The sequence below is a fragment of the Triturus cristatus genome, chromosome 2_2 (assembly GCF_964204655.1).
Source record: "Triturus cristatus chromosome 2_2, aTriCri1.1, whole genome shotgun sequence".
In the NCBI taxonomy this organism is placed as follows: domain Eukaryota; kingdom Metazoa; phylum Chordata; class Amphibia; order Caudata; family Salamandridae; genus Triturus; species Triturus cristatus.
Genome location: NC_140582.1, coordinates 975,885,587 through 975,910,266, shown reverse-complemented (window position 1 = coordinate 975,910,266; position 24,680 = coordinate 975,885,587). Strand labels below are relative to the sequence as shown.

Here is a 24,680-nt window from a genome sequence, read left to right as displayed (position 1 = left end):
AAGCACTGGCAAAGACATCTGGTAATGCTTTGTCAATGATTGCTTGCTGCCAGTTTTGGCTTTGACAGTTTTTGGAGAATTTTGGCCCGAGCACTGGCAAAGCCAATAGCTACATACAGCCATTTTGGATTGCTATTTTGCATACTTCCAAGGCAGTCGACCACTGCATCTAGATGAAACATGACCGGTGTCTTTGAAGTATAGAAAATATTACTCCAAGACGGCCAAATATTATTTCTCTACTCCCAAGGTGGCTGCAACATTGTGTCAACCAAATATGGCGGCCTATTTGGAAGGCCAAAAGTGGCAGCGGTGGGTAGCAGGCTGAGGTGAGAGAGAGCAACAATGAGCAGTTCTTCGTGTCAGTGGCAGCGGGGTGTTGGGGAAGAGTATTAGGGAGGCAGTGGGGCGGGGACCTAAGGAGGACTAGGGAGTGGATGCTAAAAGATGACTTGGGAGGCAGCAGTGTGGTAAGAGATATGGGTAAACGGAAAGAGAATGAGAACAAGCATTTACAATGCAATGGTCTCGGCATTGTCAAAGTTAGAGCTATTGGTATTGCTCATGACATAGCTTTGACATTGACATAACAGATGTTAATGCAGTGATACTAATGTGAAACACAAGCGTTCAAGAATTAACCTGGTTTAATCTGAAATACTCTTTAGCATATTTTACGTGACGTTTGCTGCATTATTAACATGATGAATATTTTGATAAACGACGCTTGCTTTGGCTCCTAGACACAAGCCAGACCTGCTCGCCCGATGAACTTCATGGCTCACCTCTAAAAAGGTACGCTTATTTACTCTTTTATTTTTACGCAGATATCGTTACAGTTGGCAAAATAAACCACGCCCTACAAACTACGCAACTAAACACTATGACCATTAAACGTCCCCGAACACACAAAGCTGCTCTCCTCCAATGGCTGGCCTCCGTTTAGGAAGCCAGCCAATGGAGAAGAGGGGCGGGTTCAAGCCCCGTACTGAAATCATTAAATCTCGCGAGCGAGACTGCGCAAGCGCAGCCTTCGCTAGCCGAGACCTAAAAAGGAAGTGTATGCACTTTCTTTGACTGCTAAAGCTCAAATCCCTTAAAATCCCTCAAAGCCCTTAGTGGTACGGGCCCCGATTTCCTGAGACACTCTATTCAGTGGTACGTGCCGGGGAGGGCGTTGCTCTCCCTGCATTCCAGACTTGTCCTCCTCCCCCGCTTTAAGAAAGGTAGTTGGGGTGGAGGAAGTTTTCGTCAACGTGCCATTAAGGCATGGAACAACCTTCCTTTTTACCTCAGGAATTCCACTGAACTTCTCCCCTTTAGGAAGGGACTAAAATCATGGTTATTTGCCTAGACTATTCACAGGTTTAGGCTTTCAGCTTCTACTTAGGCAGGTAGCGTACAGCGGCAGGAACACCTCAGGGTAGCAGAGCGCTTTAGAAATCTTAATAACATAACATAAATGACAAGGAAAAATGGTAATGTAACAATAGTTCCTTAACATCAGCAGTGGAAGGATACTCTCAGCCATTCAAAAACCAGAGTAAAATCCAAATGCTCCAGGGATGAAGTAAACACGAGTATGATGGAAAAGACATTTAATCAGGAGGAAAGCTATCCAAACATGAGCAAGGGGGAGATTCAAACCCCACTCTAATAGCCTGATTTAGATTTCGGAAAATGGGTTGGTCCATCACAAAGGTGACAGATATCCTGTCCACTGAAATCTAAATCCCATTATATTCTAAGGGATATAGATTTCGGCGGACGGCATATCCATCCCCGTTGTGACAGAGTAACTTATACGCCATGATCAAAATCAGGCTCCAAGAACATGTTTAAGCATTGGTTATTATTCTGTATGCAATAGAGAACTAAAGTGGCCTGTAGTGAGACCGCAAAAAGGCCCCAACTGCTCTGTATCCTGGGTCTGGGGTGCCTGGAAAAATTAGAAATACCTCCAGAGTGCTTATGTAGTGGTAATGGTGCTGTTACATTCCTTCTAACAGTGATGCCTATCTGCTCTGCAGAAGAAGAAAATCTAGAGCCATCTAACACCCATATTAAGGATGTTTCACAATGCCTTAGGTACATTAATTATTTGAAGAGGTGCATAATGCAATATAGCACTATTACTATGAACAAGTCTAGGATATCATGTGTCATACTGAATCAGTAAAGGAGTGTGTTAGAACTGGGGGTCTCTAGTTGGCATAGGTATGTATCTTTGTCCATGTAGGGACCCTTGCTTCTAGTTAGGGTAAGGGGGTTCTTGGCATGTAGAGCTGTCAATTCACATGCTTTGAAACTCCTGCCATCCAGTGTTGGGTCCGGATGTTTGCAAGCTGTTTTTCTTCGAAGAAGTCTTTCCAGTCACAAGATAAGGTGATTTCTCCTTCATGTGATAACGCGCATGTGCATTGACTCCATTGTTGGATTGTATTCCCGCAAAGGGTGAGAATGGAGTTAGTAAGTGTAGAATAGAGATGTCCATGCGTATGTATGTAAAATGAGAACTGCAACACCTAAAGGTACCCGGGGAGGCGGGTGGGCGCATGTGTATTTACTACTCTACATGCCAAGATTAGTTGCTTACTGGGTAAGTAACATTTTCCTTACGAGGCATGTGAGCTGTAGATCACATGCTTTGCATAGACTATACAGCAGTATACTCCCAAAGCGGTGGCTAACCTGTAGCAGTTGTTTGAAACAGTGTTTTAAGTACTGCCTGGCCTATATTAGCTTGCTGCCTCACTAACACATCTACACAATAGTGCTTGGTGAATGTGTGCAGTGTAGACCATGTTGCTGCCTTACAGATGGCTGCCAGGGGAATATTCCCTAAGAAGGCCATAGTAGCCCTTATTTTGTGAGTGGAATGCGCTCTAGGGGGTATTATCAGAGCTATTTCCGCTTTCACATAACATGTTTGAATACATTTCACAATCCACCTTGCTATGCTTGATTTAGACATAGGATTGCCTTTGTGTGGTGGCGAAAAAGCAACAAAAAGCTGTTTTGTCTTGCGAAATTCATTTGTTATTTCTACATACTATAGTAGAGCTCTTCTAATATCTAGTGTGTGTAGAGTTCGTTCTGCTACAGAATCAGGTTGAAGAAAGAACACAAGTAGCTTAACTGATTGATTGATATGAAAAGCAGAAACTACTTTAGGAAGAAATTTGGGATTGTTTCGAAGAACCACTTTGTCTTTGTGAAGTTGAAAGAAAGGCCCTTGAATAGTTAATGCCTGAAGTTTACCAACTCTCCTAAGTGAAGTGATTGCAATCTTCCATGAGAGGAACTGTAATTGACACCTGTGCATAGGTTCAAAAGGTGGACCCATTAGCCTAGTAACGACTAAGTTTAAGTTCCATACTGTTGCAGGTGGGACTCTTGGTGGTATCACTCTTTTTAATCCCTCCATTAAGGCTGTAATCACTGGTACCCTGAATAGAGAAGTGTTGTCTGTGTTGTAAGTATGCAAATATTGATGCTAGATGCAAGCGAATAGATGTATAGGCTAGTCCAGATTGCTGTAAAAGTAAGATATGACAGATGATGTTTTGCGCTGAAGCACTGATATTGTTATTGTTGCGACAGATTCCATTTAGCTGCATACCATGCCCTAGTAGTAAGCTTTCTAGCCTCTTTTAGGATATTCATACAGGTGGTAATTGTAAATAACCAAACTCTATGACTTCAGGAGCCAAATCACTAGGCTGAATTCTTTGGGCTTTGGAGGTCTGATTTCTCCAATGCTCTGAGTGAGGAGTATGGAGTTGAGATGCAGCGTTTGGTGTGAACTACTGAGAGCTCCAGCAGAGCGGTGAACCAAGGCTGACGTGCCCATGTGGGAGCTATGAGAATCAGTTTGAGGGAAGTTTGTCTGAGCTTCCGAACTACCAATGGAATGAGTGTGAGAGGCGGAAAAGCGTAAGCAAATATCCCTGACCAGTTCATCCATAGGACAATGCCTTTGGAGAGCAGGTATGGGAACCTGAAGGCAAAGCTTGGGCATTTTGCGTTTTGAGCTGTGGCGAACAGGTCTATGTGAGGAAATCCCCATTCCTGAAAGTATGGGAGGAGAATCTGGGGATGAATTTCCCACTCGTGGATTTTCTGTCTGTCTGCCGAGAAGGTCTGCAATCTGATTGTTTATTCCTGGAAGATGTTCTGCCAGGAGATACATTTTGTGGTGTATAGCCCATTTCCAAATGTCTTGTGCTAGGCGTGACAGTTGGAGAGAGTGTGTCCCGCCCTGTTTCTGTATATAGTACATAGCTGTCATGTTGTTTGAGTGGACATCAGACTGCTTTGCCTTTGAGGTGAGTTTGAAAAGCTCAAAGCGCTAGAAACACTGCTAGTAGCTCTAGGTGATTGATATGGAGACTCATATACTTTATACTCCATAACCCTTGAATTGTGTGATTTTGTAGGTGAGCACCCCAACCAGTGAGCGGTGCGTCTGCTGTTAGCACGGTCTGTGGACAGGGTCGAGAAAGGGCCGCCCTTTGGATAGATTTTGTGGGTTCCACCACTGCAGAGAGCGATGGGTGCAGCTATCTACCAACACTAGATCGGTCAACTGACTCTGCAACTGGTTCCACTGGCTTGCTAAACATTTTTGAAGGGGACGCATGTGAAGTCTTCTATGGGGAACAATTACGATGCAAGACGCCACCATCCCTAACAACTGAATAAATACTCATGCTGGTAATGATTGGTTGGGCTGAATTGAGTGAAAAGGGACTAAATACTGTGAATCCTGGCTGTACTGGAAGAGGCTAGAGCTTTTTGAGCATTTATCGTGGCTCCCAGATAGGTTTGTGTGTTGGAAGGCTGTAGGTGATACTTCAATGCATCCACTGCAAATCCTAGTTAGTGAATAGTAGTTTGAGTGTGTTGGAGACACATTTGGTAAGTGCTGGCTTTGATGAGCAAGTCGTCCAGGTATGGAAAGACGTGGATGTTCCGTCTTCTCAGATGGGCTGCGACTACTGCCAGGCATTTGGTAAAAACCCTGGGAGCAGTGGTGACTCCAAACGGTAGTACTTTGAATTGGTAATGGTGACCCGCTATCATGAATCTGAGGTTTTTGCAATGAGCGGGATGAATTGGAATGTGAAAATATGTGTCTTTTAAGTCTAGAGTAGACATAAAGTCGTCCTGCTGTTGAAGTGGGAGCACTTGTTGAAGTGTCACCATGTGGAAATGCTCCAACAGTATGTAGTGGTTTTGTTCCTTGAGGTCTAGAATAGGTCTCAAGGAGCTGTACTTTTTGGAATTAGAAAATATAGGGAGTACACGCCTGAACCTTGATATTGTAACGGTACAGGCTCTATGGCTCCTTTTAACAAGAGAGACTGGACTTCCTGTTTGAGTAGGAGTAAATGTTCCGGTGACATTTTGTGATAGCGTGGTGGAATGTTTGGAGGATTGTTGGTAAGCTCCAGGCAATAACCATGTATCCAACCATGTTGGATAATTCCTAACACCAATTTGTCTGTGGTGATAAGATTTCCAAATGGGGAGAAATTGTAGAAGACTTCCCCCGATACGTGTTAAATGATCGGGGGAAGTGTAGGCAAGTAACTGCTCGTTAGGGACGGGGGAATTATGTGGGTGGAACCTTTGTCCCTACTTTGCCGTGGTTACCTCTGTATACTCCTCTAAAGAAGCATCTTGTAAAGGAAGATTGATTGTTGCTTTTGTAAGAGGTGGTAGTATTATCTGAGGACATGGTTTCTGACCCACGATAGAAGGAGCGACGAAAGGAGCCACGATTAGAAGGGGACTGCACAGCTCCTATAGACTTGGCTACTTCTGTATCTTTTTTCATTTTTTCCAATGACTTAACCACTTCGGGCCTGAAGAGATGCTCCTTGTCAAATGGAGTATTTAAAATACTGTTGGACTTCAGGTTTGAAACCAGAAATCCTTAACAATGCATGTCTTCTTAATAACATACTAGTATTGATCCCTCTAGCTGCGGTGTCAGCAGCATCTGAAGCACATCTAACTGATGAATTGGAGATGAGCTTCTCTTCTGTAGGAAAGTGGGTTTCTGTTGCAGTAACCCCTCCACTTCTTGCCAGACTGCTAATGCACTTTCGCTTGATGTGCCGTGGGTCGCTGCCAATCAGGTTCCCAGGGCCTGTGTTCTTTACCCAAAACAAACCGAATTGGCATCTCTGGCCACAGGTCAGCCCCTGGTAAATGGTACCACAGGTACCCAGGGCACTGTGACCAGGAAAGACCTCTAAGGGCTGCAGCACTTATTGTGCCACCGTTAGAAGCCCTGTACCTTTACACCCACACACTGCCTTTGCAGGCTGCGTGTTTTGGTGCAAAACAAAGTGAAGGGTCAACATGGCACACTTCCCTACAACCCACTGCCCTGGCACAGATCAGTCACGCCTCTTGCTGGGTGCCCTATGTCAGTGGTAAGGGGACAGGTGCATGAGCCCTGTAGCCCTACAGTGTCCTACTGTGTCCATTCTTGGACATTGTAAGTGCAGTGCTGCCATTAAGAGTATATGGTGCTGGGAGTTTGTCATTACCAACTCCACAGCACATAATGGCTACACTGAAAACTGGGAAGTTTGGTATCAAACTTCTCAGCACATTAAACCCATACTGATTCCAGTGTGGGATTTAATGAAAAATGCACACAGAGGGCATCTCAGAGATGCCCCCTGAGAACTAACCCACCTCTAGTGTCCCGACTGAGTGGCTGCTTAGGCTGCCATCAACAGACATGTTTCTGGACCCCTGAGACAAGAGCTTGCTGCTCTCGGGGACCTGAAACAATGCACATCCTGGGACGAGGTGCCAAGTTTCCTCCCCCAGGATGGGCAGGGTTCACGAAGGGGAACCTTCAAAGGCATACTGCCTTTGTGAGCTTCCCCAAACAACTTGCTGGTTGCAGCATCTGGTCCCCACTGGTTCTGCCCCCCCACTTTGGGCCAGAGAACCGGCGGGAAAAACAAGTGAGGGAGAGAGGTGTGCCCACCTCTGCCAACTCCACCCCTCAGATGGGGGAGGCGAGGTGAAGCACAACTCCGAGTCCCCGCCATTTTTGAGGATGGGGGGACCCAACCAACCAGGGACAGGCTCCTGCCCCCCTCCCACTGGCGGGTGGCACAATAGGGGGTGTACCCACCCCAGGGAAGGGACCCATTGGTCCCTGCCTGTAAAGCCCCTAAATCTAGTATTTAGGGGGCACCCTTAACCTTGCTTCCTCAGATCCAGTCTGACAGGAAGAAGAAAAGAAGAAGAAGGACCTAACAGCCGTGCAGCCAGCTAACAAGAGGAAGACGCCCACTGACTTGGCCCCAGCCCTACCGGCCTGTCTCCCCTTGAACCTGCTCCTGCGAAATCCCGGTGTGTCCTGCAGCCAGCAACCTCAAAAACCCTCGAGGACCTGCCTGTCTTCAATTCCAAAGACTGCTTCTCCCGTGAACACCGGATTTGTTCAACTGCAACCTCTGGCAGCAGCCAGAGACCGCGTATCCAGTCCACTCTGCACCTGCCAAACCCGGCCTGAGCTCGAGTGGAAAAACACCACGAGGAGGTCACCCCGGCGACCCTGACCCGAGATCCGGCGACCCCTGATCCGCCTTCAGCCGACGCCTGGAGCCTAAATCCAGAAGGCCCCCCGAACCGCGACCAGGAGCTAGTAAGAAGATCCGACCACAAAAGGAACCCCTGCATCCGAGGCCCCACGGCCTTGTGTGCCCAAACCTTATTACTAACTTATTACTGAAAAGTATTTTATGCTTACCTGTGCCAGGCTTGCTTGGTTCTAAAAATAAACAACAGTATATTTTTTATACAAAAACAATTGGCCTAGAGTTCAGTTCTTGAGTGTGTGAATTCATTTGCTGACTGAGTGTGTACATCAAATGCTTAACACTGTCCTCTGATACTGCCTTACTACTCAACCACTCCACCACAAATAGAGAGTAAGGTTCTATCTCACTTTAACCTCTGCCTAACGATGGGGTCACCTGGACTCTATACACACTATACCTCATTTGGGTGTAGTATATATATATATATATATATATATATATATATATATATATATATATATATATATATATATATATAGCCAGTTTCCTACACCTTCCTGCACTAAATCTTGAGCTTTTGCTTTGTGCTCATCTGTAAGATATTGGAGCAGTTGCTCCATTTCATCGCAGTGTGCCCTATCATACCTGGCTAGTAGGGCCTGGGTGTTGGCAATGCGCCAATGATTTGCTGCTTGGGCGGCTACTCTTTTACCAGAGGCGTCTAACAGTTTTGACTCTTTGTCTGGAGGGGGAGCATGCCCTGTAATTTGTGAATTGGCCCATTTACGGGCATTAGAAACAACCAAAGAGTCTTGTGGTAACTGCTCTTTAATAAAAGCTAGATCTGAGGGAGCAGGCTTATATTTTTGGACTATTCTGGGGGTTGGAATACGAGCAGGCATGGGGTCTTTAAAAATATCATCCGCATGTCTCATCAAACCTTTGAGCATAGGTAATCTGGCTAGCCCTTGTGTGTGTGTGGTACTGTGTGTTTCAAATAAGAAATCTTCCTCTAGAGAGTCCTTGTGTAACTGTACTTCATGATATTGTGCAGCTCTAGCCAGTAATTCTAGCTATCCCACATTATTGTCTGGAAGGGACGGCTGTGCATGGTAAAGATCTTGGTTGTTATTTGTGGGTGAATCAGTGTTTTAATCCTTCCAGGGATCTATTGGTAAAATGTTGTCCCCCACCCAGTCTCCATCATCATCAGGTGGTGGTGGTGGTGGTGGAGAGTTAGTTAGTGTAATGAGTAAATGCTCCAATGGTGGGGAAGGTGGTGCAGGAGAACGTAGTGGAGGAGGAGAGGGGTTAGTACCTACATTCTTCCTCTTCAAAGAAATATGATAAAGTGTGTCCTCCGACTCAGGTTGTGTTTTTGAGGCAGTTTAGTAAGGACATGTTACTACCGTTACTCGTTAGTACTGCATTAATAATGCACTTTATTACGCTTGCTCGAAACGTTTTGGTACCCTGAGACGTGTTTAGATGTAAAGAATAACTTAGACTGAGTCTCCCAAAGAAAAAAGTTATAAAGTCGTATTGCGTAAACGATGCATTTAATTATGCTTGCTTAACACCCTTTGGTACTTGGAGACATGTATAGATGGAAGAAATAATTTAACTAAACTCACCAGTAAAAAAGGTGTTAAACCTCATAGCCAATACACTGGGAATTTGTTCATGGGATTGTTCGCCTGGTTTGAAAGTCTCTGTAATTTGTTCTTAAATTAATCGTAACTTATAAATTCGAAATTTACATGTTGCCTTTCTGTTTTATAATCTACAGACTAAATCGTGGAAAAGAATGAACATTGATTTCTTATCATCTAAAGAAAAGATTAATATGAATCTATATCATATACATCAATAACATAGTTAGGTAGGTAATATTATGCCCTCCTTCTTATTAGTTTGAACTCTATGAGCGAAATTAAAACTCTCTGATAACGATTAATAAAATGAATAATATATACGTTTTTGAGTTACTCACATATTATATGTATATATTTCTTTAGATAATATTGGATTTTTTCTGCTGCCTCTTCAATTTCCTCTATAAATATAAACCGCAAACGCCTAGGATGATCGGCAAATAATTACGCTATCATAAGGTATTTATTTAGGAGGTCTTAACTTAATAAAACTTATAAAACTTATTTATCAATTCATTCATCCTTTGTTCATTTCTCACCCATTTTTCGTTCCCAGTGATTATACACATTTCGTTATTAGAATTCTTCATAAACACGAGTATTTACTCCTCAGTCATCAGTAAGTCTATAAATTATCTATGTCTAATTTTCTATATCTTGTCCCTTCATCCTCTTTATTAAGGAATATGCTACTTACCAGTATGCATCTGTTCTTGGCATGTAGAGCTGCAGAGTTGTACACTTAGCATAGGTCACCATCTGGTGTTGGGCCCGGATGTTTGCAGTTTGTTTTTCTTCTTGGACAGTCTTTGGAAGTCACGAGTTTGGTGACTCCTCCTTCGGTCCGTACTGCGCATGGGCTTCGGCTCCATCCTCAGATTGTTTTTCGCCAACAGGGAAATGATGGAGCGTAGTAATAACAGTGAGAAACCCATGTGTTGTATCTAAATAAGATGTACTGGAACGGATACAGGTAGCCGGGGAGGCGGGTGGGCGTGTACAACTCTGCAGCTCTACATGCCAAGAACAGATGCATACTGGTAAGTAGCATATTCCGTTCGAGGCATATGAGCTGCAGATTGTACACTTAGCATAGATTATATAGCAGTACCCAACCTTAGCGGCGACCACCGGTATCCGTTGCAGCTGTTTGAAAAAGTGTCTTTAGTACAGCCTGGCCCACCCTAGCTTGCTGCTTGGAATGCACATCTACACAGTAGTGTTTTGTGAAGGTGTGCGGTGTAGACCATGTGGCTGCCTTGCAGATGTCATCTAAGGGTATATTCCCTAGAAAAGCCATAGAAGCCCCTAACTTTCTTGTAGAGTGGGCTTTAGGGGGAACAGATAATGTTCTCTTTGCCTTTTGATAGCAAATTTGTATGCATTTTACAATCCACCTAGCTATCCCTGATTTTGAAATGGGGTTGCCTTTATGTGGTGGAGAGAAGGAAACGAACAATTGTTTAGTCTTCCTGAAGGGTTGCGTTCTTTGTATGTAGTATAGTAACGCCCTTTTTACATCAAGTGTGTGTAAGGCCCTTTCTGCAACAGATTGGGGTTGCGAGAAGAAGACAGGTAATTCCACTGATTGATTGAGGTGGAAGGGGGAAATGACTTTGGGCAGAAACTTCGGATTTGTGCGAAGTATGACCTTGCTGTGATGCATTTGTATGTAGGGTTCCTGTATGGTGAACGCTTGTATTTCACCAACCCTTCTAAGGGAAGTGATAGCTACAAGGAAAGCTGTTTTCCAGGTGAGAAACTGTAGCTCACATTTGTGCATTGGTTCGAAGGGCGGACCCATTAGTCGTGTAAGAACTAAATTTAGATTCCATACAGGGGAAGGTGGTGCCCTGGGAGGAATTACTCGTTTAAGGCCTTCCATGAAGGCTTTAATAGCGGGCACTCTGAAGAGTGATAAATGCTGCCTGTTTTGTAGATAAGCAGCGATCGCTGCTAGGTGTAGGCGTATGGATGAATATGCCAGGTTACACCTGTGAAGATGGAGCAGATAGCATATGATGTGCTGTATGGATGCATCTAGAGGGTCGATTGTATTGTTGCGGCAGTAAATTACAAATCTTTTCCACTTTGCGGCATCGCATGCTCTAGTGGTAGGACGTCTGGCTTCCATGATGATGTTCATACAATCAGGGGGAAGGTTAAGGTATCCGAATTCTAGGATTTCAGGAGCCAGATCGCCAGGTTGAGCTGAGCTGGGTCCGGGTGCCTGATTTCTCCATGGTTCTGGGTTAGGAGGCATGGGGATAGATGCAGTTTTTGATGTGGTACCACTGACAGTTGTTGTAGCGTGGTGTACCACGGCTGCCTGGCCCACGTCGGAGCTACCAGAATGAGTGTGAGGGAGTGCTGTTGTAGCTTCCTGACCACTAATGGAATTAGTGGGAGAGGTGGAAAGGCGTATGCAAATCTGCCTGACCAGTTCATCCATATCGCATTGCCCTTGGACAATGGGTGTGGGTATCTGGCGGCGAAGCTTGGGCATTTTTTGTTTTCGTGGGTGGCGAAGAGGTCTATCTGAGGATGCCCCCACTGTTGGAAGAATGGGTGAAGAACTTGTGGATGCAGTTCCCATTCGTGTATTTGTTGCGTTTGTCTGCTGAGCAGATCTGCCATGGTGTTTTGTACGCCTGGAACGTGCTGTGCCAGGAGAAAGATGTTTTGAGGAATTGCCCATCTCCATATGCTCTGGGCTAAGCGGGAGAGCTGGGGAGAGTGTGTCCCCCCCTGTTTTTGGATATAATACATTGCAGTCATATTGTCTGTGCGAATGAGGACTGCTTTGCCCGAAATCGGTTTTTGGAAAGATTTTAGGGCTAGAAAGATCGCCAAGAGCTCCAGATGGTTGATGTGGAGCAATTTTTGCTGTGGCGTCCATAGACCTTGCATAGTGAGGTGTAGAAGGTGCGCTCCCCAGCCGGAGAGCGATGCGTCCGCTGTTAGAATCACTTGAGGAACCGGGTCCAGGAACGGCCGCCCTTTGGAAAGGTTTGTGGTGTTCCACCACTGCAGAGAGTGATGTGTGCGGCCGTCCACCAACACCAGATCCGTCAGCTGACCCTGGGCTTGGTTCCACTGTTGTGCTAGGCACTCTTGAAGTGGACGCATGTGGAGTCTTGCATGGGGCACTATGAAAATGCAAGACGCCATCATTCCTATGAGCTTCATAAACACTCTTGCTGGAAGAGAGTGCTGAGGAAGGAATGTTTTGCGTAAGGCTTGAATGCTTGTGATTCTGGCTGAGTTTGGATAGGCAATACCCTTGGAGGTGTCTATAGTGGCCCCGAGGTATTGCTTTGTGTGAGATGGTATGAGGTGGGACTTTTGGTAGTTCACCGTGAAGCCTAGCTGGTGGAGCAGTTGGATGGTGCTGTTTGTATGCTGCACACATTGGTCGTAGGACGCGGCTTTTATCAGCCAGTCGTCTAGGTAAGGGAAGACGTGAATATGTTGACGTCTGAGGTGTGCTGCTACTACTGCTAGGCATTTGGTAAACACCCGTGGTGCGGTGGTGACCCCGAAGGGGAGAACCATGAATTGGTAATGTTGCCCGTCCACCACGAACCTGAGGTATTTCCTGTGAGAGGGGTGTATTGGAATGTGAAAGTATGCGTCTTTCAGATCCAAGGTTGTGAGAAAGTCTCCCTGGCAGAGGAGTGGGAGGACTTGTTGTAGAGTGACCATGTGAAAATGGTCTGAGTGTATGTAGGCATTTAGAGGCCGGAGGTCCAGAATGGGTCTGAGGGTCTCGTCTCTCTTTGGTATTAAGAAATATAGAGAGTAGACCCCTAGATTTCGTTGGTTGACGGGGACCTGCTCTATAGCATGTTTTTGCAGGAGTGAAAGTACCTCTTGTTTGAGCAGTGTGGAATGTTCTTGAGACATTGGACGGTGCCTTGGTGGGATATTGGGTGGGGTAGATGTTAGCTCTAGACAGTACCCTGACCGAATGATTTGGGTCACCCATTTGTCCGATGTTATGGACTCCCATACGTGGATAAAGTTTTGTAGTCTGCCCCCGACCGGAGTGGAATGGTCTGGGGGGAGCGGAGGGGAGTCATTGTGCGGGGGGGGGTGGCAGAACGGGTGTTGTTGGTTTTGCCCCTGCCCTTATTGTTGTTACCCCTGTAACCACCTCTCTGATTGCCCTTTGAAAAGGTATTTTGAGGAGGGGACTTGTAGGAGGTAGAGGCGTTATCGGTGGAGGAGCCTCTACCTGTGCCACGAAAGGACGAGCGTCGAAAGGAACGTTTGGAGGCTTGTGTTTGGAGTGCCCCCATAGACTTTGCTGTGTCTGTGTCTTTCTTCATCTTTTCGAGCGCTTCGTCTACCTTTGGCCCAAAGAGTGTTTCCTGGTCAAAGGGGTGATTGAGTATGGATGCCTGGACTTCAGGTTTGAACCCTGAGATCCTGAGCCAGGCGTGGCGGCGAAGCAGGACACTGGTATTTATGGCCCTAGAAGCAGTGTCGGCTGCATCGAGGGCACACTTAATGGAGGTGTTTGTGATTAGTTTACCCTCCTGTATAAGGTCATGAGCCTTGTGCTTGTATTTTTCTGGAAGGTGCTGCATAAGAGCCTCTAGTTCGTCATAGTGTGCTCTATCATATCGCGCAAGCAGTGCTTGTGTGTTTGCAATGCGCCACATGTTTGCAGCTTGGGAGGCGGTGCGTTTACCAGACGCGTCCAGAAGTTTAGATTCTTTGTCTGGCGGTGGGGCATCTCCTGAGGATTGGGAGTTAGCCCGCTTTCTAGCTGTGGAGACAACTAGGGAATCTAGGGGAGCAGGGCCCTTGATGTAAGCAGGGTCTGTGGGTGCCGCCTTGTACTTCTTCTCTATTCTAGGGTTCAGTACTCTGGCTCTGACAGGGTCTTTGAACACCTCTGTAGCGTGCTTGGTGACACCCTTAAGCATGGGTAAAATGGAAGTAGATTTGTCTTGTATATCAAATGTATCCAGTAGGAAGTCTTCTTCTACTGGTTCACTGTGCATGTCCACCCCATGGTAGTGTGCTGCTCTCTGCACTAAATGATGAAACCCTAAGGAGTCCTCTGGAGGAGACGGCCTTGATGGGTATAGGTCGTCCTGAGGTACATTGGGTATATCAGGGTTATTGTAATCCTCCCATGGATCTGGGGTCCCTGGTGGAGTGGGATCCATTGGGGCGTCCGCCGGGTAATTGTCCGGATCCCCATCATCCGGATCTGGGGATGGGGCCGGATCGTAGTGAGGTAAAGGTGGCGGAGACCTGTGAGGTGGAGGCGGTGGAGGAGGTGGAGTGGGTAGGGGAGGCGGTGGTGGGGAGGGCACTCTGAGGGGAGAAGTAGCAGAGTCCTTCCTTTTGGGTGGAGGAGGAGGAGCCGGAGCATCAAGGCGTCTTTTCTTGGTAGTTAAAGTCAAAAGCCCAGTCTTTGGATCTTTGGACAAAGACTTTTGTAAAGGGTCTGGTGTAAACAGAGCCAACGGTGTCGAGTCGTCTGTCGGCACCGGTGATTTCGGAGCCGAGGACTTCGATGGTTTGTGTGCGCCATGCTTTTTTGGGGCCTCCTGTTTTTTCGGCGTCGAAGGAGTTTTCGGCGTCGGAGCGTCGGTGCCGACAGATTTAGGTTTGTGTTTGGTCGGCACCGAGAGTCCAGGCTTCGGCACCGGTGGCTTCGGAGTCGAGCTGGATATTGCTTTCTTCGGTGCCGGATGCTGTTTTTCGGCACCGGGCGTCGGCTGGCTCGATCCCGAGCTGCCGTGAGACTTTGGATGCTTCGACACCGAGCCCGAAGGTGGGGTGATCGAAGCTTCGGTCTTGGTTTTGCCCAGGCCGGCAGGCGAGGGAGTAACCTGAGTCTCTTTGGTTTTGGGCGCGGGGGTGGGAGGGGGCACAGTACTCACGGCCCGCTGCGCCGGTGTGATGTCCTCCACGTCGGAGTCGTCGGCTTCGGAAGCGCTGACGACGTCTTCTTCCTGCTCGGTGTGTGTTTGCCCCGAAGCTTCGGCGCCGTCTCCGAAGATGTCCGGTGGAGCTGCAGACGATGAGTGCGCTATGGTGCGTCGAGCTTTTCGATCCCGGATGGTTTTCTTCGATCGAAAAGACTTACAGGCGGGGCAGTCTCTGGCCTCGTGTTCTGGAGAGAGGCAAAGATTACACACCTGATGGAGGTCGGTGTGGGGAAATTTAGACCCACATTTTGGGCACTTTTTGAACGGAGTCCTTTCCATCGGCCGGGACCGGAGTCGAGGAGGGCCCGAAGGCCGGTGCCTATGTACGGGATGGAGAAAAGTGCCGCTTCGAGAGATGAAGATGATGATGAAGAAACTCGAAGATACGAGGATTTTCCGTCGAGGCTGGAACCGTAGAAGTTCGAAGCCGGAGCACGAAGTATCACATCCGAGCCCGATGGCGGAAAAAAACAATCTGAGGATGGAGCCGAAGCCCATGCGCAGTACGGACCGAAGGAGGAGTCACCAAACTCGTGACTTCCAAAGACTGTCCAAGAAGAAAAACAAACTGCAAACATCCGGGCCCAACACCAGATGGCGATCTATGCTAAGTGTACAATCTGCAGCTCATATGCCTCGAACATACATTTATTGTGACATTTATCCTATTGTGATTGCCTAGGAAGTTATTACCCACTATAGTAAGGACATGTCCTGTATGTGGATTTATATAAAGTTCCTTTTGTTTTGGGTCAGATTTTGGTGGTGGGATGTCGAAAACTGGATCTTGCGGCTTCGGGGAAACGTTTTTCGGTTTTGGCACCGATGACTTCGTTGCCGGGATGGAGTGACGTTTCAGTGCGGAAGATTTCGGTTCCGGAGCAGTCTTTGATTTCGGTGTCAATGGTTTAGGCATCAAAGCGGTTTTCGGTATCAAGCCTGAAGGTTTTGGCTCAGTGCCTGACCTTGGTCGACTCGATCCTGAGCCGAAAGGCTTAGGCACGTGTTTCGGTGCCGAGCCGGAAAGCAGGGCGTCAGAAACATCTTCTCGGTGCTGACCGAGGGCCGAAGGCGGGGGTGGAACCGTAGCCTTTTGCTTAGGCTGATTTGGATTTTGGGGCAAGGAGTGTTCGGAACTCATGGGACGTTGACCTTGTGGTAAAGTCTTCTTCCATCCCGGAGTCTGATTCCGGAATAGATGCAAGTTCTTATTGTTCTTCCTCAGCCCTTTGTGCGTCGAATTCGTGCTCGGATCCTTCACCAAAGAAGTCCGGGGTGTATTTGACGTTTTGACTCTGCATTTCGCGACGTCAAGGCCGACGATCACAGAGCGTTTTCTTGGATCGAAAAGATCTGAACGCGCGCCGCAGCCCTGTTCGTTGTGCTCCGAAGACCAGCAAAAGTTGCACACTTCGTGCGAGTAAGTGCGTGGATATTTCGCGTGGCACCGAGGACAGAAATTGAATGGAGTCCGTTTCATCGACTGCGAGGTGGGCCGACGCGGTTAAGCCGGACAGCCTACCCTAAGGTTTCCATTCGAAATTGAGGTTTTCCTTGACGGATACAATATGAGGAGAAATGGGAACACGTTTGAAACAATACTGATGCGGGTAGATTGCGCACTGAGGGGAATCCGAAGAACCGGAGGGCAGCAAGACATGTCCGAACCCGATGGAGGAAAAAAACAATTTAACAATGGAGTCGATGCCCATGCGCATTATCACCAAAAGAAGAAGTCACCTTAACTCGTGACTGGAAAGACTTCTTCGAAGAAAAACAACTTGCAAACATCCGGACCCAACTCTAGATGGCAGGAGTATGCAAAGCATGTGATCTAAAGCTCACATGCCTCGAACATGAAGTATCTATCTAAACCAAACAAGACTAAAACGACAAAAATCCAACATACATGTAGTTAAATAGCACTTAAAAACAGTTATTTCCAAAATAAAGCTTGTAGAAAACAAATACCTCCAACTGGGGCTATTATGATGTCATGACAGCAATAAATCCAAAGTACTGCGCCAACCGCGAGGCGTCGGGCACGGACCCTCAAACAAACAGTACCTTGGAGAACGAATTCTATGACGATGCATGGCATTGTGGTGGTGAGGCGTCGGTGCCGAGGCTGGCTCCCAGGCTGCCAGGGGGAGGGCAAGGCGTCGTGTCTGCGAGGAAGTGACAAATTGAATCCAGGACAGGTGAAGTCGGATGCGTCGGCAGTGAGGCCTCGGGTTCCATTGAGACGATGTCGGTGAGTTTGTGGAGTCACCCTGGGCGGTTGCTGGCGATGGCAGAGCAAGTGCAAACGCTTGCATTGGGAATGCTGATAACTGCAGGCGTCGGAGCTGCAGTGCGTAGTGCACTTCACGAGCGGTGCCCCTGGCCTCGGTGCAAGTCACTGACGGTGTCGAAGATTGCTTTTCTCACTTCTTTAATCTCCCAAAAGCAGGAACAAACTCCAGAGGTCCAAAACTGGAACAGGCACCTCCTGGCAGGTCAGAACTTTCAGCAATGGAGTTCAGGGTGGCTGGGGGTGAAGTCTTTGTGTCCCTGAGACTTCAGAACAGGAGGCCAGCACACGCAAGCCCTTGGAGATTCTTCTTCAAGCAGGTTTCTCAGCAAAGCTCCAGCCTTAGTCCTGTCCTTGTCAAAAACAGCAACTGCAGTCCAACCCCACACAGCAAAGGGGCAGTACTCCTCCTCATACCCCCGTTTTGACTTTGTTCTTCTTTGTGACAGGGTCTCTGAGCCCAGTCCAAACCAGTTCTGTCCTCACTGATGCAGTATAACCACAGGGAGTGGAGACAGCATTGTACAAGGGAGATTTATTCCTCTACCTTGTCCCAATGGGAAGTTATACTAGTAAGATGTTACAAAGTATTTCCCATATTATCCTATGGGGCGGATAGCCTTTCAATAGTGAAAAACAACACTGGCAGTATTTCACTATCAGGATATGTCACACACACAAGTACATGTCCTACCTTTCACACACACTTCACCCTGCCCATGGGGGTACCTTGGGTCTACCTGAGGGGTGCCGCTCATGTAAGAAAAGGAAAAGTTGGGCCCTGGCAAGTGGGTGCACTTGCCAAGTCGACATGGCAGTTTTAAAACTGCGCGCAGACACTAGAGTGGCAGGTCTGAGACACATTTACAGGGCTACTTATGTGGGTGGCACAATCAGTGCTGCAGGCCCACTAGTAGCATTTGATTTACAGGCCCTGGGCACACACAGTGCACTGCACTAGGGACTTACCAATACATAAAATATGCCAATCATGGATAACCAATTATAATGACATTTTACACAGAGAGCATATGCACTTTAGCACTAATTAGCAATGGTAAAGTTCCCAGAGTCCTAAAGCCAAGAAAAGCAGGTCAGGAAAAATAGGAGGAAGAAGCTAAAAGTCTGGGGATAACCTTGCAAGAAGGGCCACAGGGTGATTTCCATTGTATATGAAAAAAGTGAAGTAACTCTAGTACTTTTTCAACCACAACTTTTTGTAAATTCAATTAAAAAACAAACAGAGCTAAAAACTAACTTTTTTAGTCCGAATTAATCAGCCCAATTTAACAGCAATGTACACAAAAGGTTCAATTCCTATAAATTGCACTTGATATAAACTGTTCTTACCAACAGGGAATGCACAGGAGTGTAGTTTAACCTGAAATGAAATTAACCAAATTAGTTATTGAACAGACAAAAAACAATATTAACATACAAAATCCACCAAATCTAATAACAGATTGTAGTCTGTTGAATGTCATTATAATGAAGGTCTTTTTTACAGCAATCTACTTCCATCAATCAGAAACCCTGAGTGTACTGTCTTTAAAAGACACAGAATGTATAGGATGAGTCATCTCATGTATCACTAAGCATTAAGCTAACTCTTATTTAGATATCCATGTCAGTTCCTAGCTGCAAGTAAAAATGGCGACAGCTAGGATTACTTTCAGTCACCTTGTCCCTAGGCCTCAGAGACCTTTAACAAGAGGCAAAATACTAGCTGATATGGAAGGCTACATTTAACAGCACTGACAAGTTTGGCTGAAGCGAGTGAGACACACATGAGAGCGAGGAGGTATTGTGGAAGCCTAAAGGACTATGGCAGCCAGGGATCATGAGGCACCAGCTCATTAGAATCACGATCCAGTGCTATTCATGGAGAATGGGAGAAGCCTGCGTAGAAAACTTAAAAAAACCTGAAAGGGAGAGGCACACAACTACATATGGGCATTAAAGGGCATGTGATTGTGACTGGGTAGCTCAAATACTCACAAAAATGTATTATAAATGTGGTAAATGTAGTAACAGTCCATGGCAACATAGCAGGTTGCAGAGATGAAAATAAGGTTTAACAAGTACTGCATGGCCAGACAACATCCACATTTTGCGCTCTATGTCAGAGTGACCTTACCTAAATTAGAGAGTATATATCAGACAATCAAAGTTACATTCAGCACCAGTTTGATTAATCCCATTTGGTAGTGCTGTATCTTGAATTGTAGACCTGCATTTTTCGGTATCTTAATAATTAACAATAGGTTATTGTTGCGAAGGGCGCTTGAAGCCCGTTAAAAAAACAAAAAAACATAGATATGTCAATAATAAACCAAATAAAACATCCAATATATGTATATATATCGTTTTTAAAAGCAACCAACAAGTACGCTATATTTCTATTGTTAGTGTGAATTCAATAAATGTACTTCTTTCGGCTGAGCAGGACAGACTACTCTTAGTTTCAATATGTTTATTGAAGAGTCTTCTCTGCTGGTTACCTGGTCGGTTTGACTGGCCTTTCACTCAGATGGGCTTCACAAATTCCTCCATGTGTTATACCAATGGGTGCCATTTCTACAAAATGGTAGGCACTCTTGCCTCGTAAGGAAACAGTTCTGCCATTTGAGCTGCTCCTAAGTAATCAAGCCCCAGATGTACGACCCTAAATTGCGGTCGCAAATGGGCTATCATTTTTCGAATCCGTATATTTTACAGATTCGCGAAATGAGGTTTGCGACTCGCTATTAGGAAGGGGCGTGCGAAGGGCGTCCCTTCCTAATAGCGACTCGCATTTGTATCTATGAATGTTTTGCAACCGCAAACACTTGCAATTTACCACCTACTTCAAGTAGGTGGTAAACCATTTGCAAACGGGATGGGTTCCCCAGGGGACCCCTACCCCTTTGTGAATGGGTCAAAAAGTTTTTTTTAAGCGCAGGCAGTGGTCCCACGGACCACTGCCTGTCATTAAAAAATTAAACTTGTTTCATTTTTTTAAATGCACCCTGTTTTCCTACAAGAAAAACAGGCTGCATTTAAAAAAAACTGCTTTATTTAACCCCTTGAATGCCCATGACTAGCTGGACTGGTCATGGCACACAGTTCTCGTGTGCCCATGACGAGTCCAGCTCGTCATGAGGCATTCCCTGGGGAATCCCTCTGGTGCGGGCACCAGAGGGATTCCCTTTAATTAAAAATAGCCTCGGGAGCTGGGGAAGAGCTTCCCCAGCTCCCGAGGCCCCTTCCCCCCCTGCTTTCCGTGTAATGACGATCGGCGCGCACGTCGCGCCGACGTCATTACACTGAAACTGAAACTAAAATGAGCCAAGAGGCTCATTTCAGTTTCACTTTCTACGTGCTCAAGGGGCTATCTCAGCCCCCTGAGCACGTAGAAAGACAGGAGAGGTATCGTTGGAAAGGGGAGAATCTCCCCTTTCCAATGGTACCCCTCCCCAGTGGATCCCTGCTTGGGGATCGCCACAGGAGGGCGATCCCCAAGCAGGGATCCACCCACTAGACTCCAGGGAGGGGGGAGCGGCCCCTTGGGCAAGGGCCTTTGCTCCCCCCATATGACTTTGGCACCATTGAGTCTTTTTGCCCCCCGGGGGGGCAAAAAGCCCACTAGACACCAGGGAAAAAAAATAGGGGTGGGGGCTGCCCAAAACGGGCAGGCCCATACCCCCACCCCACGCCCCAATTATTACAGTCTTTCTACCCCCCCTGGGGGGCAGATGGGGCATTGGCCCCTAATCTGGCCATTCGGGGGGGTGAAAAGCCCACTTGACGCCAGGTATTTTTTTCGCGCAATTTTATTTAGGGTGATGGATTTTATTTAGGGTGGAGGCTGGCCGAAACGGGCACGCCAATTCCCCCACCCCTTGCCACCATTACAGCCTTTCTGCCCCCCCTGGGGGGCAGATGGGGCAGTAGCCCCCAATCTGCCCCCCAGAGGGGCAGAAAGCCCACTATCCACCAGGGATTTTTTTTGCACAATTGTTTTTAGGGTGTGGGCTGCCCGAAATGGGCACGCCAATGCCCCCACCCTCCCCCCCACAAAAATGACAGTCTTTATGCCCCCCAGGAGGCAGATGGGAGCTATAGCCCCCAATCTGGCCCCCCCCTGGAGGGCGCAGAAAGCCCACTAGAAACCATGGATTTTTTTGTTTTATTAGTGTAGGGGTAGGGGCTCCCCAAAATGGGCATGACAATACTCCTACCCCACCCCCAGAGAAATTCCAGTCTTTCTGCCCCCCCGGGAGGGCAGATGGTGGCAGTGGCCCCTGATCTTCCCCCTGGGGGGGCAGAAAGCCCACTGGGCGCCAGCGAGTACGCAGGCTTTTTTTATGCGTGGGGGTGGGGCCCAAAACCAATTGAGGAGACATCAAAATTACCTATCACAAAACAATCTGGTTTTGCAAAGGGGGTCCCATGAGTTTTTGGGCCCAGTGCTCGACGGCCACCTAGGGAAACCTACCAAACCCACACATTTCTGAAAACTAGACACCCGGGGGATTCCAGGGAGGTATGGCTTGCGTGGATCCCCCAACGTTTCCTTACCCAGAATGCCCTGCAAACCTCAAATTTAGCTGAAAAAAAAAATCACCTTTTTCACACATTTTTGTGTGGGAAAGTTGTGGCATCACCGGGCTGATACAAATTTACTACCACCCAGCGTTCCCCCGGGTCTCCCGATAAAAACGGTGCCTCACTCGTGTGGGAGGCCCAAGTACCAGCGACAGGCAAGGGCCCACAACGTAGTGAGGCGCACTACATTTAGGACCCTTGCCTGTTGAGGCGCACTGCGTTTTGGACCCTTGCCTGTCGCGGGTACTTGGGCCTCCCACACGAGTGAGGCACTGTTTTTATCGGGAGAACCGGGGGAACGCTGGGTGGTAGGAAATTTGTATCAGCCCGGTGATGCCATATATTTGGTTACACTCCCTTCCACAGGAGTGGATAAAAGACAAAAAGGAGTGGATCGTTCACTGCTTTAACTGGGAGCATGATTTTGTGCATCAACGCTGCTGTTGTTGGTGTTGCTGTCCTTGAGAGTGAGAGGATGACTGAGGTAGTAGAACCGTCTGTCTCAGCTGGTATCTCAAATCCCTCTTTCTGTATTGAGACGGATACATTTCTAACTTCTCTTCTAATACAACAACATTTATGGTTCGACTTTTTACATATGCTCCATTTCCTCAGGACCAAATGGAACCGCTCCAGTAAATGACTCATGATTTTTAATTGAGCCTATGGCTTTCAGAATATTCAGTCTGAGCCAGGAGGCTTGAGGGAATGATGCAACTCTGTCACTGTTAAATCTGCTGAGTGCTGATTAATGGTTGGAGACCATTTGCACCTCTTGGAAATTTCTATAAAGCCATATTTCATTTCCGTTGAAAGATTATTTGCAAAGTGGTCAGGGACTCACATAATGCTCGGTCACATCCTCCTAACAGTGTTGCTGCACCAGTGGTTTTGAAGGTCAAAGCTGCTGATCCACAAACTTTTCTATCAACAGAATCTAACCTCTTACTCCCTTCTGTATGGTGGAACAGATGTCTCCTGTGAAGAAGCATGTCTTTTCCTCACTGAAGACACTATGACTGAGACAGGTTTGGGTTCTTGTCCAACATAGACTGGGTCTTGTTCCGAAAGTCTGCATGTTTTCAATGTCTAGGGTGCTGCTGACTTTACCATCACAGCCACTAAGAATTTTTCTTCTGCCAGCTCTGCAAAACCTGGCCTCAACCAGAGAGGTTCTGGGTTGCAATATCTGCAAGATAATGAAAACTGCAGTTTGGCTCCACAAACGAACGCCAGAAAACCACGCAGCCCACAAGGACGCCACCCGCAGACATCACCACCTCATCAGACTTGCCAAGAGAGCCTCCTTCAAAGACCGCCTGGATAACAACGCACACGAGAGCAAAGAGCTCTTCCGCATCGTGAAAGAACTCTCCAATCCCGATGCCAGCGCCAACGACATCCCACCCTCACCAGAACTGTGCGACTCACTGGCCATCTTCTACCACCGCAAGATCGCTGACATCCACGACAGCTTCAACTCCACGACCACACAAACGACTCACGACTCTACCCGCCCCGCGATCACCAACAGCGCCAACCGCCTGACCTCCTGGGCCAACACCAACGACGACGAGACACGCAAGATCATGAACTCCATCCACTCAGGATCTCCGTCAGACCCATGCCCATACCATGTATTCAACAAAGCAGACGCGCCCATCTCACCCCAGCTACGGAAGGTCATCAACATCTCCTTCGAAAAAGCGACATTTCCGGAAAGCTGGAAGCACGCTGAAATCAACGCCCTCCTCAAAAAGCCCAAGGCGGACCCCAAGGACCTCAAGAACTTCTGACCAATCTCCCTGCTCCCGGCAAAGGTCATCGAGAAAATCGTCAACATTCAACTGACCCGCCACCTCGAAGATAACAACATCCTGGACCCGTCCCAATCCAGATTCAGACGTAACCACAGCACAGAGACAGCCCTCATCGCCGCCACAGACGACATCAGACGCCAACTGGACAATGGCGAAACATCAGCCCTCATCCTCCTGGACCTGTCAGCCGCATTCGACACGGTCTGCCACCGCACCCTAAAGACACGCCTCCAAGAAGCCGGAATCCAAGAGAAGGCCCTTGACTGGACCTCGTCCTTCCTCTCCGGCAGAACCCAGAGTGTCCGCCTCCCACCTTTCCGGTCAGAAGCCACCGACATCATCTGCAGCGTCCCCCAGGGCTCAGCCCGACGCTGTTCAACATCTACATGGCCCCCCTCGCACAAGTGGCCCGCCACCACAACCTCAACATCATCTCCTACGCCGACGACACCCAGCTCATCCTCTCCCTCACCAAGGACCCTCACACCACCAAAACCAACATTCACGAGGGCATGAAGGCCATCGGCGACTGGATGAGGAGCAACCATATGAAACTGAACTCGGACAAGACGGAGGTCCTCATCCTCGGACCCACCCCCTCAGCCTGGGACGACTCCTGGTGGCCGACCGGTCTGGGGACAGCACCAGCAAGTCAACGCCGTCTCCTCCTCCTGCTACAACACCCTACGCATGCTCCGCCGGATCTACAAATGGATCCCGACCGAAACAAGAAGAAAAGTGACACAGGCCCTCGTCAGCAGCAGACTGGACTACGGCAACGCACTCTACGCAGGAAT

At 47.5% G+C, this 24,680-nt stretch overlaps 1 protein-coding gene across 2 annotated transcripts in view; it reads right to left on the bottom strand.

Annotated features, from left to right (window-relative positions):
• The window catches only part of BOD1L1 (biorientation of chromosomes in cell division 1 like 1), a 338,666-nt gene that overhangs the window by 96,869 nt on the left and 217,117 nt on the right, over nucleotides 1-24,680 (bottom strand). For both annotated transcript variants that reach the window (XM_085642404.1, XM_085642402.1), the window contains exon 14: nucleotides 18,827-18,857. In XM_085642404.1, coding sequence (XP_085498530.1) covers nucleotides 18,827-18,857 — 31 coding nt within the window. The remainder of the gene's footprint in view (nucleotides 1-18,826; nucleotides 18,858-24,680) is intronic.